This window comes from Dermacentor andersoni, chromosome 10, assembly GCF_023375885.2.
Source record: "Dermacentor andersoni chromosome 10, qqDerAnde1_hic_scaffold, whole genome shotgun sequence".
In the NCBI taxonomy this organism is placed as follows: domain Eukaryota; kingdom Metazoa; phylum Arthropoda; class Arachnida; order Ixodida; family Ixodidae; genus Dermacentor; species Dermacentor andersoni.
The window spans coordinates 93,289,207-93,308,874 of NC_092823.1; the positions used below are offsets into that span (position 1 = coordinate 93,289,207).

The window sequence follows — 19,668 nt, forward strand, 5'->3', positions numbered from 1 at the left end:
GCGATTGACGACTAGGCGTTGTAATAGCAAGAGCTCGGTGGTGCAACCCACCACCCCGTTCCAAAGGGGACGCTCATAACATCCATCCATCCATCCAGCCGACTAGGCACGGCCTAGGTCAATCACGTGAGGGGAACGTGAACGCAAGCTGATCGCGCGTTTCGAACAATTATATCCGATCGCGCCCCCTGGTAACTGCCACTGGGCGTGCGTCTATAATTGGCCAATTACTGTTACATAAAGGATATAGAATCCTGGATTATCCATGTGCGTCGCAATTCTCGGTGCATGAAGCTCTTATAACCATTTTTCCTTTTTTCTTGTTTTCTTTTTATTAATTTACAAAAGAAAACAAGCCACGGAGATCAAGGCTAGGGACGTTATTCATACCTGACTAAGGCATGCAGTCCCAAAATAACCAAAAAAAGCAAACATCGTCAGTTTAGGTTGCACTGGCAATTACATAGCCTTCGTCCTGTAGATATCATTGCGTCGACGCTGGACAGACTTACATATATGTATGGGATTTCGTTTTATAACATTTCTTCAAACACTTCACAAAAGCTTCACTTCAAATTTATTCCAAGACGCGCATTGAATCTGCGTATCTTTAAATATTGTTAGTGTACACGTGCAGATTGCTGTATTGAACGTGTTGCGACAGATGGCCGTGCCACCGGCGGCAATGGATAGCCTGACGACAATGATTACTTCTGCAGACAGACCCGAGCCAGTCGTGAGGCCCCAGCAGGTATTGCTTCGAAAGGCCCGAATGGGGAGGGCTTATTGTTCGTTTGCTAAACCACTTAGTAGACATCGACGACAGGTAGCGCACCTTATACATGGGAAATAAGCGGGCGTTGAATCAAAACAAGTGTTTTCGTATATGCGTTGAATTGCGCAGTTAGTAATGACACGTCCAGATGACGGCAAACACAGATCGCCTGTTTATTGGCAAGCGCCGGCGCGCTAGTCTTTGAGCTAGCTCCCGCGTTAAGGGGGTCATTAAAGAGGAATACATTAAGTTAGGCTGTATTAGTTAACCGCGCTTACACAATAGAAGAACCGCCACTCTTTTGGTACGCCACGAAAGCCGCGGAAAATAAGAGACGGCAGCCGATGCTGTACCCAACTTCCTGCACTTAGCAAGCGATGTTGTCACGAATTTTGGCGGCCTCTACTCGGGTCTTGTTAACTATCTATTTGGCAAAAAAAGACTACACTGACTTCTAAAGGAAATAAAGGCACAAAGTATAGCAAGTCTCCAGATCTTCTAGGCTAAAACGGCCTAAGTACGAGAGTACCTTGAGAATTATGACGTCACACTAACGTACCGGCGCAGAATTTTCTGCAGGAAATAAAAAATAAATAAGAAGATAAATAAAGTGTGGCTTCAATTTTCGTTACTAATAATCTACCAATTTATTTCAAAGGTATGAAAACAGAGTTTAAAAAAAATAGTATACTTGACTAATCTAAACTTACTTAGTACTTGCTCTTTAGAAACCATTCGCCTCCTTTGTCGAACATTGACTGCCCTGACTCAGGTGCTGACCGGTAGCAATGACGCGTCAAAGGCTGCAACCTTGAAACACTTCCTGTGTTTATGGCGAAACTGCGCAGCACTTTGTGTAAGTAAAATGATAATAGTAATTGATGAGGCTTTGCGTCCGAAGGCCGAGGCACCGTAAGGAGGAGACCCCCGGGTTAGTCGTGACTTCCTGGTCACTCCTAGGGGTTCACTCATACCGACGTACACGAACGTTCTTGCATTCCGCCCCTGCAGCATTGCAGGCCGGTGTGGCTGGGAGTCGAGCCCTCTACCTACAGCACAACGGCGTAGCCATTGAGCCATCGTGGCGGGTCTGTGGTGAAGCTGGCCTTTGTGTCACGCTCGTAACGTCATTTACTGGAATGATTGATTTTGCGTTGCGAAGAGGTTAACGTGCGAAGCGACACTAGAACGGTACGAAACGCATGTTTTTCGTCTCATGATCAGTTCGTCTGTACACGTCTTCACCTGTGCTGAGGAAGCCTATACGCCGCTAGCGTAATTTAACAGAAAGATGTATAATAAGGTTCTTGTGCGGTGCATATCGCCAGGATATCACGTTGGCTGAATTGCTGGAACAGGGGACACTACTTGACATAGAAACCGCGGAATGATGTTAGGTAATTGAAAAACTTTATCAATGAATTCCCGCGTAAATCCCTTTGGAGAACGTGTAAGTTTAGCGCAACCGAAACTGAGAAGTGTTCTAGTAATTTCAAGTTAGAAAACGTCCTGTGCTTAGAACCTGTTACAATATGGACGTTCTCAAAATCTGTGGTGAAATCCCGTCGGGTTCTCGTAAGCACTTGTTAACACTATTGAAAACAGGAAGCGCAGTAAAAAGAAAGCTATTATAATGGTTGCTGTCAACACCATCATCATAGTGCTCATCGCCATAATCATTATGGATATTTTTTTATGCAATGCCGTTAATATTTCACGGCAAAACTACCTTGCCCTTGCATAATACATAAGTTGTATGAACATTTACCCCAGCGCAGCTTCATTTTTCCCTCATTCACCATCATTAGTCCATGCAGAGCATGATCCCTGTTTAAATGTGAAACGTATTCAATACGACGCACATTTTATGCACAGCTATTTATTCATCGTACCATTATCGATTGGAACAACTTGCCATGCCATAGGCACACAAATCGATCTCGCATACTTTTACAAGCATGTGCTAAGTGCTGAGACATCTTGATTTTGTAGAAACTTTATGTATATATAATTTATTGCTCCGCATACTTCAGGTTCAACCACGTGGATGCACTTGCTCAAACATTACTTTTACTTGTTACATCAGTTTAGTGTGTTGTAATGTACGCTCTACCAGCTGTTGCGCATAGGTAGTTTTGTATCCTAGTTTCTATATAAATTTCCAGTGATGGTTACTGACTATAATTTTTTGCCTACCAGCAGTGTGTGTTATTTCGTGAAATATATGACTTAGTATGTTTCCATTTGTTCGGTTTGTCCTGTTTTCACCGGGGGGTTCTTTTTTTTTTCTTACTGCAACTCTCTCCACCCGCTGCAATGCCGCCATTAGAAGGCCTCTATGGGTAGCACTGATAAGACACTCAAAACATCTCCCTTACCACCACCTGGAAGTAGCAACGCATGCTTATTCCGATATTCGGCTTCGTGGAATCCCGTCGCTTTCCTTGTGTGCTTTCACGGTTATAATTGGTCAGCTGAAGAAACTTCGAGTAGTAGCGTTTAGCCTTCCGCTCGGGAACATCTTCGAAAAATCGCACAAAGCGACACGCGGTATCAAAGGGTATAGATAGGCGATAATGACAGGCTTCCACACCTAATTTGTATTCCGATCTCTCGCCCCCGAGCTGCAAGTGTTGGACGGTGCTTCAACCATATTCGGCGGTAGCCATCGGCATAAACAAATAGCTCCCTTGCTGGCACCGCACTTCACCGCCAGGGTCAAGCGAAAGAAACTCCCCCCCCCCCCCCCCCACTTTTTTTTTATCTTCTTTTCTGTCGCCTCCGATCTTCGCCCAGCGGAAACCGGCTTCGCGAGCAGTTGTGCTCAGACGACTCTTCCTTCGAGCCGGCCGCTGTTCAAGGCTTTCTTATTTGTCCTCTCTGCTTCCTTTTAGAGAGTCGCAAATGCATAGTTGCGCGATCATTTGGAGTTTCTCGTACGCGTCGTTACGAAGCGAGCAGCCCTCGCAGCTCGCCATGAGGAGAAGCGGCGGAGTTGAGAAGAGCTTTGAGAGAAGGGCTAATTGCCTGAATTGAAGACTTAGTGGCCCAACTCCGCACGTAGCCTCGAATGCGCTGACACGATAGCAGCGAGATGCGATGATGCGAAGGGAGGAAGCGTGTGTAAGAAATATAGCACAAGCCGCCACGGTGTGTAAGGAAGTTGGGGGAGGGTGGAAGACACAAACAAAGGAGAGAGGATGGTGATGAGCACGGAGGGCGTAGGACGAATTTGTGCATAAGTTGTGATTGGTGGGTGTGGGCCGAATTGTTTTGTGTACAGGTTGTGAATGGGGAGGAAGACGCGAGTAACCATCATGTGTAGCCCATCGTGTCCAACTGCGGGATCTCCGGAGCTATAAAGGTGGTATTATACAAAGTGGTTTTCGTGTAGTACGAACCGAACTTCCTGAATAAAGAAATAATGTGGTGCATCGTTAGATGTACGACGTAATTGTTTGTGTACAGCAATTACGTCGTGTGTACAGCATGTGAAGGAAAGGAAGACGAGAGCCACCTTTGTGTCTTGCGCTAAGTTCTGAAACGGTTTTGCGGCTGTAGTTATACAACGTAGTCAAATACAGGCAAACTTAAAAAAAAAGATAATGAAATTTGGTGCGTCCTAAACAAATAGTTTAGCAGCTAATGATACATTGTCCGTAGTCACCGTAAGCTAACTGAAACAATTTTTTTCCTTGTGCATTTGCATAGTCAAGTAATTATTGAAGACCAATCACGTAATTAGAAATAGTTATTGCTCTGTTCTCTATCTCTGTGTGTGGCCTCTTTGAGCTGCTGGGACTCGCGATGCAAATGCACCCCCAGTCTAGTTTCCCGTCCTTGCGCAGTGTATCTTATCAGGTTTCCGTTGGGTATCGCAATGGTTATGGCTTCAAGTACGGCCATAGTCTTCGTGCTGGCATTCGCTTCCGGGCCTATTTTGTTTTGATTACTGTATCTACCACGACAGTGTGGCGCCGGTATTTTACTCTTTGCTCCATCTCCATTCTTCGTTCCAAACGTTTTTTTTTTGTGCCGGATTATTCCTCTAGCCTTCACTTACAAGTGGGTATGCCGGCTTATAGTCGAGTGAGAACCACGGGTACTTGGTAGCGGGATAACAATAAATAAGTCAACCAAAACTGTAGCTAGAATCAATAGTGATACGCCCGCTTGCCCACTTGCGCGCGAAAGTTGCAAAGCAGGCGGGTGACGAGTGGTCGTTGTCACTTAGGACCGTACGCGGAAATGAACGGATGAATTCTTTGTGCAGTGGGAACAAAAGTTACACCGCAGCAAGTGTTGACTGGCTGCATCCGGTGCAAGTTATTCCCTGAAAACGGCAAAGGCGGAGAAAAATGACGAAGAAAGGAAATAAAAATGGTCAACAAAGAAAAAGATGAAAAGAATGCAGGCCAAAAATAAGAAACGAAAGAAGGAACAAAGGAAGGGAAAAGAAAGAGGGAGCAAAGAAGGGAAAAAATAATGAGGTCCAAAGAATGCAGGAATGGAGTAAAGAAAGCACAAAAGAAATAGGTTAGCAAAGAACACAAATAAAAGAAATGTAATAGGAAAGCCAGAAAAATGAACAGAGAAGGAACCAAGGAGAGAAGAAGAAAAGGAGAGAAGCAAATGAATGAATAAAAAATAAAATAAAGCAAGGGAAGAAAGAGAGAAAGAAAGCAAGGAAGAATTAAGGCGAGCTTAAGTTCAAGCAGTTCAAGCTTCGTTCTTCGCCGTTGAGTCAGTTCTAGAAAGAGCGCTTTACAAACAAGTGTCGAAAGGATCCAAGGGAGTTTTCTCTCCGTTTATTGCTGTTTGCATTGCAACTATTCGCTTCTGTCAGCACCCGAGAAACTTCGCTCAAGTTTGGCGGTTGCACCCTTTGAACGCAAGAAGCGCACGGCACAGCAATTGCTCACGACATTCCCCAAGAGCCCCAGTTCAGCCACCCTTGTGCGAGCAGTAATTAGTGAGAGGTCGGCTGGACTCATCGGTGGAACGCTTCTACTTTGCCATACCGCAGGCAGAACAGCCCGTTCACACCGATGCACATTAGAGAAAAAACACAGCGCTAGGTGTTTTTCTAATGTTCCCGTCGTTCTGCCTGCACCATAACAATGTAGAAAGTGCCGTACCGGCAAGCCTACGTAGCTACCTTCCCCCGGGCTGAACAGTTGCGTAAGTTGGAATGCACCACCCTCGGGAGCCTTTGTCTCTTTACCGGCGATAGCGTCAGTGAGGTAAGAAAGATTATTTAGCGGAATTCTTTTTTTACGCGCAAAATGCCACGCTTGACAAAAATGCATATGGCTGTTGCTCCCCGCTCCCTTTCTCCTCACCCTCACTTGCAAACTCCCAGCCCCCCTACCACCCTACCCTCAGAAGATGACAAGAAAATGAAAAAAGAAAAAAAGAAGAGAAAGGAAATCAACCAACCAACATTATTCAAATCCATGTGGTCGTTTCGGGAACATTGAACTTACTACGACGGACATTCCTATCGTTATGACATGTTGAGCCATGAAATATGACAGCTCCTGTCTATTCTGCAATCCGACTTAACGACTCTTTCAGAATGGTCCAGCAAATGGCAGATGAAAATTGACATAGAGGAAAGTAAACACATCAAATTTGGTCCCAGTGTCATTTTTTGCCAAACGAGTACCTAATTAACGCAGTTGAAACAGTTTCGGCGATTACATACTTAGGAGTCCTGTTGAATTACAATCTAGAATGCAATAGCCATATAAAATTAAACACTACCAAAACTTTTAGAAAGCTTGGCCGTCTAAAACATCGCCTATGTTTCGATAATTCCGACACTAAAGTTCAGGCATTTGATTCGCAAAATAAACCATTAGAGTACGCCTATAACATGTGGCATCCACATTAACCTTATTTTACCAACATGCTGGAATCAATTCAAAGTAAAGCCGCTAGATTCATCTTGTCCTGATATTCTCATTATCACAGTGTGTCATCTATAAAAAGAACGCTTCGTATTTTACCTTTCGCAATACGCAGAATATATTCGCGATTATCCTTTTTTCACAGTGTTTATTACCGTGACAGTGCCTTTTCACGCAAATTCACTCATCCAGCAGCCCACATCTCCACCCGTAATCACCACGAACTCAAGGTACACCCACCTTTCGCACGGACTAAGAAATATTCACACTCACCTTTAGTCTTATCACTAAATGAATAGAATGTCCTTCCGCAATTGATTGCCAAGATTAAAGGATTATCTTCTTTCCAATAGGCTTTACTAACCTATCTTAATAAGCAAACCTGCCATACCAGCTGATCTTTTCTACACTACCATGCTATCCTGCTTGAGCACCCCTTACCTTTGATGACTGTCATGCATATGTTGCATTTTTCTAATAGTGTTGTAGTTCGACCTTGTGTTATTGCGTTATGTAATCATTACGTCATGCTACTACTAGATGCACTGTATCTCTTTAATGCTGAAAACAGCTCCGTTCTTTATTTGTGTTTTGATCTTTATGCTTATAACCCCCTTTTGAACTTTCTCGTTGTTATCAGCCCCCCCCCCCCTCCCGATGTAATGTCCGATTCTGGGCCCTTAGGGTAAATGAAATGAAATTAAATGAAAATAACCTCCTAGCGATGAAATTTCGTTTCATTTTTGAAGCACTGTTCGTACAATGTGCCGCTATTACAGAAGCCCGAGATGCGAAAACAAAAGCTGCCTAAATACGATATTGCCGCTACAGATTCCGCGCGAAGCAACGAGAACTTCTTGTCGTAATGGTGACGTAGTTTCCCCTTTGTGAACTCGGCTGCACCTTCAGGCGTGCAGAATGGCGACTGAGGTTATGGTTAAATTGATGTTTGACATGCTGCAATCACACGAGCGTATAGGAACGACGTATATATCTCCTTCATTCAGAAATTATGATGGAGCGATGATAACTTCGTTAAAGTATTGTATTAGGAGGCGCCACAGACTCTACTGAACGAAAGAAACAAGAACTGCAAGGTAATGCTTTGCATATCAGTTAGTGAGTGCTTGTACTTGCAAAGTAATGAACGGTAATTTTAGTGCGCTGTCGTTTACGTCGAGTTTCCCTTTGATAAGAAGGAACTGTCTGACCAGCTCAAAGCAGTTTGTATTTGACCTGGCATTAAACTGGCAAGGTTTGGGAGTAAGGATCGACGGCGAATACCTCAGCCACCTTCGGTTTGCCGATGGCATTGTTCTATTCAGCAACACTGCGGATGAGTTACAACAAATGACTGAAGAGCTTAACAGGGAGAATGTGAGAGTGGAGCTGAAGATTAATATGCAGAAGACAAAGATAATGATAAATAATCTGGCAAGGGAGCAAGAGTTCAAGATCCTAAGTCAGCCTCTAGAGTCTGTGAATGAGTACGTGTACCTATAGGTTAACTAATCACAGGGAACCCTGACTATGAGAAGGAAATTCACAGAAGAATAAAAATGGGTTGGATCGCATATGGCAGAGAGCGTACTGGGGGCTTACTGTTATTGAAAAGGAAAGTATACAATCAGTGCATTTTATTGGTGCTGGCATATGGCGCGGAGACTTGGAGACTGACAAAGAAGCTTGAGAACAAGTTAAGGACCGCACAAATAGCGATGGAACGAAGAATGCTCGGCGTAACTTTAAGAGACAGAAAGAGAGCGGTTTGGATCAGAGAGCAAATTGGTATAGATGATATTCTAATACACGTAAAGAGAAAAAAATGGCGCACGGCAGGTCATGTAATGCGCAGATTAGATAATCGTTGGACCATTAGGGTGAGAGAATGGGCACCAAGAGGAGGGAAGCGCAGTAGACGACGGCAGAAGACTAGGTGGTGCGAAGAAATTAGGAAACTTTCCGGTGTTAGTTGGAATCGGTTGGAGCAGGACAGGGGTAATTGGAGATCGCAGGGAGAGACCTTCGTCCTGCAGTGGACATAAATAGGCTGATGATGATAATGATGGCGATGATGATGATCATAATGACGTGCCCCCGCCAATGACCCGCGTTCTTAGACGGCGTTACCTTTGGGATCGACGAATATTTTTAGACTGCGATATCTCTGTGATTAGTCTATATTTTTGGTGGCATAACTAGATAGCTAGATAGCCGGAAGAAAGAAAACTGGTCTTACAATGCCAAGAATGCTATTAGCATTATATACAAATCATGTACACAAATGTGTGAACCATGGCTGTAGGAAATATAGAAACCAGACGCGGGCATTGCAGGGAAAGTAGTGGGGAGGGCGGTGTTCCAGGTTTTGTGGAATTAGTTGAAGCCCTCTTCGAAATTTCGTTAACTCATGTGAGAACGGCAAGATAAGTACAACGAGCTCAGGAAAGTACAACGAGCTCAGGAAAGGACAACGCAAAGGACATGGCGCTGAGGAAGGCCTCACTATAGGACGGCGACCTTAACGACGATAGGTGTACGACAACGGTGAGGACAGACAACGATGACGTCACTGCGATGACGGCAGGACGTGAGCGAATCGAAGGTGGCGTAATGGCTCGCACGTTTGTGCTCGATGTCGAATCTTGCGTAGAGTTAGATGTCTTTTTCAGACGCCTACCTAGAAAAGTTAATTATGATGAGAATGGTGACGCTGCCTCCTACAGAATCCGCAAAATATCGGTTTGAACACCCTCGACAGATATCGCCGTAAACGTCACGCATTGCGCCCCACGAACAAACGTGCCATCAGAAGCTGGGGTTCCGCTTGACGTAACGGCAATACCGTGGGAGCTACTACTGTGAGATATCGTCATGCAGCACGAAATTGTTGCCAGAATTATCAGCACATAATGAAGCGAAAAAAAAGTTTATTAGGGACAATCTTTTGGAGCACCGGTATCGCACCGTGTTCCCCCAACAGCAACCTGGCATGCGACCTGAGTAAAAAAGAAAGAGAGAGAGAAAAAAAGAGAGAGGCGAATATGCATTCTGAAGCATTCGGTGTCATTGAGTAATCCCGCCGCACAGTATCAGTGCCTGTGGAACGTTTCAGCCAGGTATCAAGTCACTGGTTCTGTTTCCGGCGGTGGCGATGGCATTCCTCTTGCAGCGGAACAAAGCTCTCGTACGCTTGGATACACTTGCACGGTAAAAAGCCCAAACTCATGTTGAGCCCTGCACTACGGCGTTTCTCCTAAGCGATGTGTTGTTTTGGAGTCAGTCAGTCTCCAGTCACTGACTGACTGACTGACCAGTCAGTCAGTCAGTCAGTCAATCAGTCAGTCAGTCAGTCAGTCAGTCAGTCAGTCAGTCAGTCAGTCAGTCAGTCAGTCAGTCAGTCAGTCAGTCAGTCAGTCAGTCAGTCAATCAATCAATCAATCAATCAATCAATCAATCAATCAATCAATCAATCAATCAATCAATCAATCAATCAATCAATCAATCAATCAATCAATATTGTTTTCTCATTACACAGGCTCACTGAAGTGAATGCTAACTAAATGGCCATTCGTCATAAAAGTAAGAAAGCCCCCAGACAACCTCATCTGTGGAGTGCAGTTTTAAAGGAAACCCAGACACGCATCACGCCGCAGGTTCCCGCCGACGTCTACTGCGGAGAAACCTTGATCGGGCTTTGACGTAACAGTGCTTTCATTGTCATGCATGCCAGACGAGGTCGTACCGCTGTCGCGAGGCAATGGACGTCGTTTTTCCTCGTGCGAAGAGAAAAATACGAGCCGCTTAGGTTTGTCTCTGCATATTGTCAGGCGCAGTTAAAGATCAGATGGATTCGAAGACTCCTTAACCAGACCACGTTTCGTCAGCTGTGAAAGTTATCAGCCGCGCGTTGCGTCGATGTTGTTTCGTACAAGGCTGCGTTCACCGACCTTCGTTCTGCAGGTTAGCACAAGGTCGCGGGTGCGATTCGCAGTCGCGTTCCTGCGACAAGGAAATATAAGATTTCGATTTGACGTTCACGTGGAAATCGAAGAACGCCGGTTTATCAAAGTAACGGACCATGTTATAAAATTCACGGCTGTTTATTAAGAGGCTGCGTAGCTTGCTGATGTTATGAGTAAGGGTTAGCATGGTTAGGGACGTTTAACTTAACAGACCTACGAACGGGGGAAAGCATTTGTTGTCATTTCGTACGGAATAGCTTTGATGAACAGGCCAATCATATCAGGTGCTTTGCGAATGATTTCGTCCCGATGATCTCACGGAAGATGGTCGCTCCTGTGCTTGTTACCCTATGGTGGCTTTTATTCGGGTAGGTAGCGGAGAGCGGCTTGGACAAAATGTTTGGTGTTTCAGGGACACCGAAGGAGTCAATTGGAACAGGAATACCCCGGACCCGTTGACCTAATTTTATGCCTGAAAATTTCCTAACTTTATCACACCAACTAGTTTGCTGCCCTCATCGACTTTGCGTCCCTTGCCTTGGTACCCCTTCTGTAACTCTGACAGACCATCTATAAATCATGTCAAATATATAATTACTTGTATTGATGATCTGTATATCAAGATATCAATTGACCATCAATAAAAGCAGCACAACGATAGTACAAAAAAAAAAAGAGGCAGGCTCAACCGGGCGTACGAAAATGACAATATAACGCTGCATACAAGAAGTTAGTACAAATATAGACTTATGAACAGAACGTCTTTCTTACATCTTGTTAATACGTCCCCCCGCCCCTTCCCCTCACCAAAAAATAAATAAATACACTTGTCCTGGAGAATTTTTTTCTGTGCCATCAAAGTGCCCTTTTCCAACGTAGCTGGGATGACTGCGTAAAGTGTTTTCGTGGACCTGATGGTATGCTACGTTACTCAAAACAGCATAATTAATACGGAGTCACAGACAATGATAGCGACGAGAACAAACGCTACACTAACAACTTGTAAGTCCGTGGTTTGTCCTGTCACCCGCTCTATGTTTCTCATCGTATTTCTTGGCTTACAATAGCTCTGTTTTTGTAGATTAGTTACGGCTGCTTGCTCGAGAAAAGTGAGATGATCGCCACTTACGAGACCAGCAGCTATAGACCCAAGGTCGAAGATGGAAAATTGCGACAAGGAGCAAGGTGCCAAGCTCTCCCGTAGACCTCCGGCCACGGAGTCTAAAAACTGCGCAGTTCCTGTATTGCGTCGAGATGCTCACATTAGAACCGAAGGGGGCGGACGAGACGTTGTCGAAGCTGAAGTGCCTCCCGCGTGGAAAAACAAGCCCGGCAGCCACCCCGTTTTGAACTACACAACAACGTGTCACCTTATATTGCTGCATTGCGGTTTGCGATGTAGGATGATTAGTGAGATTCACGCCAATCGATAAAATAAAAATAAAAGAAAGATAAGAGAAAGGTAAATTGTATCTTACTTACGAAACTAGAGAAAAAAATGCTTTGCTTCACTTTTGCTCAAAGGGTGGCAGTTTTTCGTCAAGCCGACAAGGGTTTGTAGCAGTCTTTGGATTATTGAGTTGCGATCGTAAAATAAACTCCAACTCTGCCGGAAACCTCTAGCGCGAGTACGACTCGGCTGATGTAATGCAACGATTCCTACTGCTCGGGTCAATTTCCTTCCCACGATCCAGCGTTCACAACCGGCCCATCCCGCATAATTAACACGTGCTCCGCGGCATCCGAATATCCGAAGAGCCAAAAGAAAGGAATAGCCATTGCAATGAAATTCTTACATTATCGCAGCCCTGTACTCGAGCGGTCTTCCGCAGCATCGAGGGTGAGAGTACCAGTGTAAAGTCCGCAAACTAGCGCCCTGGCCTTAACGCTGTCGACAGGGTGCGCCCGTTCTGCATCACCGAGTGCGAGTACCAGTCAAACGAATGATGCTTCTTTTCTTTTTGAGGAAACCGTTCGATCTCAGCGGTGGCCAATTCTGGCGCAACTCTCGCATAGCGCTCGTGCCTAACGACGAACGCGAGATCGGCGTGAAGTTATTGAGACGTATCGTTCGATACGAGCAATCGCTACGGCGAGGCGTAGTGACGGTGAAATGGATCCCGTGACCGTGAAATGGATCACGTACCTAACTCTTACCTCATGGGATAGCGGCCTGCAGCGCCTGGACAGCGAAGCGTGCGCGAAGCGTTCCTCCGAAGATATCGTCCCGCCGTCGTCGACGCCGCTTCAGAAGGCGCCGCCGTCGGCTGGGATGCGTCAGTCGTCGTTGGCGCCCCAAACACGTTTTTTGTTTCAACCGGCAGGAGAGCAACCTCGCGCATGTAGGCAGCCTGCCAGCGCCGCTCTGCCGTGCTTTTGGCGGACGCCTTGTCGAAGCCAGTATAGTGGGTGGTTGAAGGAAGGAAAGGGAAGGAGCTGCGTTTCCCTTGCCTTTGTTTCTTTGTCTTCTTCTTTCTTCTCGGCGCCAACTCCGTGGCGGGAGAGATCAACGCACTCGCTCGAATGCAGACATCGAACGCCGGCTCACGAACGGGGAAACGTACACAAATGCACTGACATACACACACACACAAACACTGACACACACACACACACAAACACTGACGCGCACACACGCACACGCACACACGCACACACACACACGCACACACACAAACACACACACACGCACGCACGCACACACACACACACACTCATACATGCAACTACAGTGTACTGTAGTTGCCGTGTACTACGCTGTTCTCTTTCCTCTTCTAGTTCCCTTTGCCGTTCGCTGTGACTCAAATGTGGTACACAGAGAACAAGCGCCAACTTGCATCCTGCGTGGAACGGTGAGCTCCTGCGCTCGTACTACAAGAAAACAAAAACAAAGAAAACATTGCATGAACAACGAAGTGCTGACACATACAAGCTCGCAGCACGCGAGTGCACAAACAGCGGCGCGGTGGGGTGAGGGGGGTGAGGGGGAGGCCGTACTAACTCGGGAGCTCGGGTTCTGACGCAGATGTGTACACACAGTGAGGCCTATAAATGCGTAGCGGCGGTCTCCCAAACGCAAGCGCACGAGTACGCAAGGAATAATGTTTGGACGCACACGGACGCGGGCGCGCGCGCGATCGTGCTCACGCGGCGAGTACACGTGCTAAATTATACACACGCATATCGTAAACGAACTAGCGCACATCCGCGGTTGCGCGCGTACGGAGAGACCGGGAGACAGACGCACTCACGCTGACGCATCGATGTCGCCGCACACAAACAAACACACGCCCAATTCTGCATACAGACAAACGCGTGCGTACGTGGCCTCGAACGCGTGCGCAGTAGCGAGTTCCCAGCGCGCGCACTACGCACGCACAGACACACAGGACGCGCCGAAGAGTCAACAGGAAAGGATGGAAGCCAGCGAAAAAAAACGCGGAGTGTGATAAGGCGCCGGACCGCGATGCGATCGGAAGTGCGACGCGTCGCTCGTGTATGAATGGCGAAACAGAGCGCGACTTCCGCGCTACGGGACAACTCAGCGGGGGGAGAGGAGGAGGAGGAGGAGGGTTGGCGCCGAGGAGGTGTGGCAGCGGGGCGGTATTGCGAGCTCAAAGATAAATGCGCCCGCTGACAGATGTCGACAGATGCCGGCAATGAAAGGGGGAGGAAGTGTAACGACGGTTTCTTTCACTGACCTCTCTCAAGGCCGCGTCGACGACCTGCGACTTTCATTTCGCTCGCGCAGTTGAGAATGTTTGAAAATGTTGCCAATTTTCGTGGGCCGGCTTTTACGGGACGTTTGATGAGTAAAGGAACTCAACGGAATGACATGAAGAAACAAGAATGTACATAATAGAGAGTTTTAGCACTATCTTATTATCAAAGAAGGCTGAAAAATCACTGCCCTTGAGGTCAAATTTAAGTAAAGTGGGCGGTACACTACCAATGTGCATGCGATCTTAAATATGTGCAGATTATTTATAGTATTTATGAAAAGAGCCTTTCATCGAGTGCTTAACTCCGTTATAAGCATTATCCGCTATATCTGCCTGAGGTTGCATTGGTGAAAAAGGTTAAGTGTAATGTTAAGTGTAATGCTTGGCTAAACTTTGACGCTTGTGACTTAATCAAGAACATAGTTATCACTGAACCTTCGTTTTCACCCCATTTTCAAGCGTTACTCTATCCACGAGGTACAGGTCTCCACGGTGTGCTATATAGCTGAACTAAACTAGGCACCTGGCTTATATTCGGTGAAAAACGGGAACACGTTATGGGCGACGTGTCTGCAAAGGTCAAAGTACGTCTAATAATTGAGGCATTTGCAGTAAATTACTGAAGCAGGCGCTTCAGAACGTTACAAATGCGTTTAAATAACGGTGTAGAATTTACCCAGCTGTGCACAATCATTGTAGCAGACACTGAGACGAAATATGATGAAAAAGCGGGGATGCATCATGAATGACGTGCATGAGAATTTAAGTGCGTGTGTGTGCATGGAGCACAAAGATTCTTGCAGAACCACTCTTACGATGACGGATGTATGGATGAATAACTTTATTGAGGTCCCTCGGTAAGCGCGATCAGCGCGCAGCGGGACGCTCCCACGTCGGGACACAGAAGGTCCGAGCTGAGTATAGCTCGGTCCGACTCTTCCTTGGTGGTCCTGGCCCCCGGCGCCAGGGGGCAACCCCAGAGCATGTGAGCAAGGCTAGCTATATCCTTACAGTAGCGACACACATTGTGAGGGTGTGCGTCCGGAAAGATTTTGCGGAGGAAGGCCGATCATGGGTAGGTGCCCGTCTGAAGCTGCCTGTATATAACTTCTTGTGCTTTATTGAATGCTTTGTGCGGTAACGGCATGGTTCTCTTGACTAACTTATAATGCTGGGTGAGATCGTTGTAGGTAACGAGGGGGTCGCGCTTGCTCTTCCATCCTGCCGAGAGGGAGTCCGGGCTCGCACGGTGAGTTAGGTCTCCTGCGGCCTCGTGTGCCGTCTCGTTGAGGTTAGGGAGCGGCACCTCCAATGGTCCCATGTGTGCCGGGAACCAATTGATGTATTGTGTGGCGACGTGATGAGTACCAAGTATTTTGCCGACGGTCGGGGATATGCTTCCTGTTCCGAAGGACAGAATTGCCCTCTTGGAGTCGCAGTATACCAAGGAGTGCAAGGCTGATGGCCGCCTGCTCGGCCACCTCAGGACTATCAGTGTGGACCGTGCACGCGTTGATGACCGTACCATCTTTGTTGACCACCGCTGCTACATAGGCTCGTCTGCCAGAATATTTGGCTGCGTCCGTAAAGCAGCATGCTTTCCCGGAGGCGGCTGCCTGTCGGAGGAGTGCTTTGGCTCGAGCAAGTCTTCTGTCGATGTTGTGCTCTGGGTCCATATTCCTGGGCAGAGGTGCTGCCCAGATCTTTTTCCTGTGGTCAGATGTTCTCCCGTGGCTGTTACACTTGATCTCCCGAGGCACGACGCCGATTTCACGTAGGATCCACCTGCTCGCAGGTGTGTCGGACAGCCTGGTGATCTGTGCCCGTTCCTGTGCCTTCGCAATCTCACTCAGCCTGTTGTACATGCCTGATGCATCCAGTGCCTGCTCGTGTGCATGGGTAGACCCATGGCTCTCTTGGCGACCGTACGCAGGGGCGTTTCAAACTTGTCTCTCTCCATTTTGGACCAATTGTGCATGTCCGCGATGTACACGAAGTGACTGATTACGAAGACCTGTGCCAGTCTAAGCAGGTTGCCCTCCTTGAGCCCGTGATGCCGGTTGGCCACTCGTCTCAGTAGGCGTGTGGCGTGTTCGGCCTTCCTGGTGAGCTTAGCCACTGCGATGGTGTTCGAGCCGTTCGCCTCTATTGTCATGCCCAACATCTTGATGTGACCGACAACCGGAATCGTGTTGCCTTCAGCGGTGTACAGGCGGACGCATGGGTCGGCGCCTGTGTCCCATCTCTTCGGTTTGGGGCCTCGTCTCTTGGGTCTATATAGGAGCAGCTCAGACTTGCTCGGCGAGCACCGCAGGCCCGTTGGTTTGAGTGGTTGATATCGTATTTTGTAAAGTGTGCTCGATTTGTCCTTCGTTCCCCTTTGCCACCCACATGGTCACGTCATCTGCATAGCTGGTATGTTGGAGGTTCTCGATTCAAGACCCTTGCCTGGACAGTCCTATCATCGCCAGGTTGAAGAGAGTATAGAGGATATTACCGAGCCCTGTGGAGTACCCCTGTCGCCCACTACGACTTGCTCCAACTGCAGGGACCCGACTCGTAGCCAGGCCTGCCTTCCCCTCAGGAAGTCATGGATGTAGTCATGGACATATTGACCATGTCCTAGTGTTGAGATTTGCTGTATAATGAAGGAGTACCGTATGTTATCAAAGGCCTCTTCTAGGTCTAGGCCTAAGATGGCCTTGACGCCTCTTGTAGTGCTGTCTTGTGCTGGCTTTTGATCAGCTTCATAGCGTCTTGCGTCGCCAGCCCCTGACGAAAGCCAATGATGTGAGGATATATCTCGTTCTCTTCCAGGTTAGGCTTCATATGGTTAAGGTTAAGCACCGCACCCTCCATGGTCTTACCCACGTACGACGTAAGTGAGATTCGACGCAGATTGCCCATGCTGAGAGGTTTGCCGGGTTCTGATATTAAGACCGTTTTGGCCGTCTTCCATTCTATGGGAACTTTGCCTGAACGCCACGTCTCATTAACTGTCGCAGTGAGCTGTTCCGCGCCGCTCTCGTCCAGATTGTGGAGGGCCTTGTCGGTGATGTATCCGGCCCCGGTGCTGTGATCGGCTGTTGAGACATCTGAGCGCTTGTATGATCTCTTCCGTGGTGAAGTCGGCATCAAGCTCCGCGTTCGGTCGACCCGAGTATTGGGAGGTCGCGCCCTCGGTAGAAGCCGCATCCACCATGGGGAGGTACGATGACTACCGACGGTAATGGGACTAGTTTTTAGGCAATGTAGCCACACACCATATGGCCGCCAGCGAAATGTGTCACATCTATGAGCCGTGCATTACAGCCGGACTCCTGTCTCAAGCTTGTCTCTGGACGTGCTACGCCACCTAACGGCACGTCCGCGAATTAGGCGCAATGTCTCCCCTGCTCTTGCGTGGCTTCCGACATGCCTGGTTGGCCGGCGCGTGCTAAAGCTGAGGAACAATGGCTCGCTGCGCTCGAGCACTCGTGGCGCATCCGTTCGAGCACATGCCAGCAAAGTGTCCCAGCAGTCGATAAGGACATGTTCAACCAACTCGGGCTGCCTGTGCAACCCACTGTTTGCGTCCCGTGGCGCGAACTTTTCCATTGTCCTCCATACAAGTGAAATCACAATGTTCTTGAGGACTACATAACAGTATTACCTAGCTTTGAGATTTGTAGAACGGATCTCAGTTATCCTTGTTGCATGCTGTAAACACTTTGAATACAAATGTCATTCGAGGATGTAATACGCAAGCAAAATATGTTCATGCTAACTGCGCACCAATGTGCACTATACCAGGTTTACTCCTTATATTCACAGTATATTCATACGTATATGGCCGGATCGTGCCAAAACAATTCATCATAACAGATCTGAAGGTAGAACAAATGTTGAAATGATGCTCAGTGGCATCCACCGGGATCGAATTATTAAGGCGAAAGTCTTAAGTGGCTCATGCCCCCAATAGCCATGAAAAAAAAAGAACGCGTCGTCCGGTTCAGTGGTACAAAAACTATCATCATTAGCAATGGATTATAACCCCCCTAAGCAAGCAAAATGTTCAATGTCTCCTCCCTCTCGTAATGTAGAGGCAGTCAGCAAAGTGAAGCATGCGGTGCATACATTCGTTGAAATCACGCCTGCAACGTATAAAAACGCAGCGTCAAGTCGACGGGTACAACAATAAAAACCACGTGACCTTCTCAATCGCTCATGCCCCCGTAAGGCTGAGGCTACAAGCGCTCAACAAAGTGAAGCGAACAGTACATACATTCATTGAAATCACCCGTACAACAAACAGAACAGCATACGTTTCTATGCCCTGCTGAGAGGACGCAACGTAAAATGGAAGAGAAACGTTGTTGGCGCGAGTCGGACCCCGCTGTACGAGCGCGCCAAGCCGCGTCGAAAACGAGCCGCTTCAGCGCGACGATGCGAAACGGCGCATTACCGAGTGCGCAGCGGGCTTTCGCCTTCACGTGTCACAGGAGTGTAACGTGCTGTCGACCTTTCGCAATTCTGTTAGCCTGGCGCTTCATAGCGTTAGCAGAGATCCCGCAGAAATGGGCTATTTTGGTTAATAATTACATGTTATTCTTTAATCATTCTTTCGCGATTAAGTACATGTAATACGTTATGTGCAAGTCTGCTTGTCTGCCAGCGAAGATGGCAATATGCCGGGACACCCACCCCTTTGCCCACGTGACCACGCATTTTACTGTGTCCTCGATTGTCCCGCCTTCTCCTCTCTTTAGCTATGACACTGTGTCCAAGGTCGGCGCGCCGACTAGGGATGGCCGGTCCCTGCAGTATTGCGACCGTAAATTACACTTTGCTCGGCGATAGGTCGACCACGCAGATGTGCCATACCCCAAACTCTCGGAAAATAGGCACGGAAAAGTTTGCTTCATTATTGGAATTGTGCTCTTGACTGCGTGTATTTGCTGCGATGATAATGTTTACGTGTCATCTGGTGGATGGTAGCGCTGTCCTGCGTATGAGCTATTAGGGTAAGACTGCACCGCCCAGACACGGAGGTCAGGAAATTCTGGGAGGGTCCGCGAAGAGAACTTCGTTTTAAGGAGGTGTTGTCAAAATCTGCGAGTAATCTGTCTGGCCCTGGTGCTGCTGCTTGACTAACAGCAGACGGCGTCTCTTTTATCTTGTCTTTTGCGACAGGAGCGACAAGCTTGGAATACAGGTGCTCTCGGGATCTTCGGTAGGTCACTAGACAATGATGTCATTTTCCTTTTTGAGCGTTGGTGTCGTGTTGATTTTCCGAGGTCATTACATTTTCGTAG

General features: G+C 47.5%; 2 protein-coding genes across 2 annotated transcripts in view; both read right to left on the reverse strand.

Annotated features, from left to right (window-relative positions):
- The window catches only part of LOC126544389 (uncharacterized), a 30,716-nt gene extending 17,360 nt beyond the window's left edge, over positions 1-13,356 (reverse strand). Inside the window, exon 1 of the mRNA XM_055062538.2 lies at positions 12,810-13,356. The gene's annotated coding sequence lies outside the window, so the exon portion shown is untranslated. The remainder of the gene's footprint in view (positions 1-12,809) is intronic.
- Positions 13,357-17,065: 3,709 nt separating this feature from the next.
- Positions 17,066-17,509, reverse strand: LOC140213473 (uncharacterized). The gene has a single exon (XM_072284723.1). The coding sequence runs from the start codon at positions 17,507-17,509 to the stop codon at positions 17,066-17,068; it is 444 nt and encodes a 147-aa protein (XP_072140824.1).
- Positions 17,510-19,668: the final 2,159 nt, after the last annotated feature.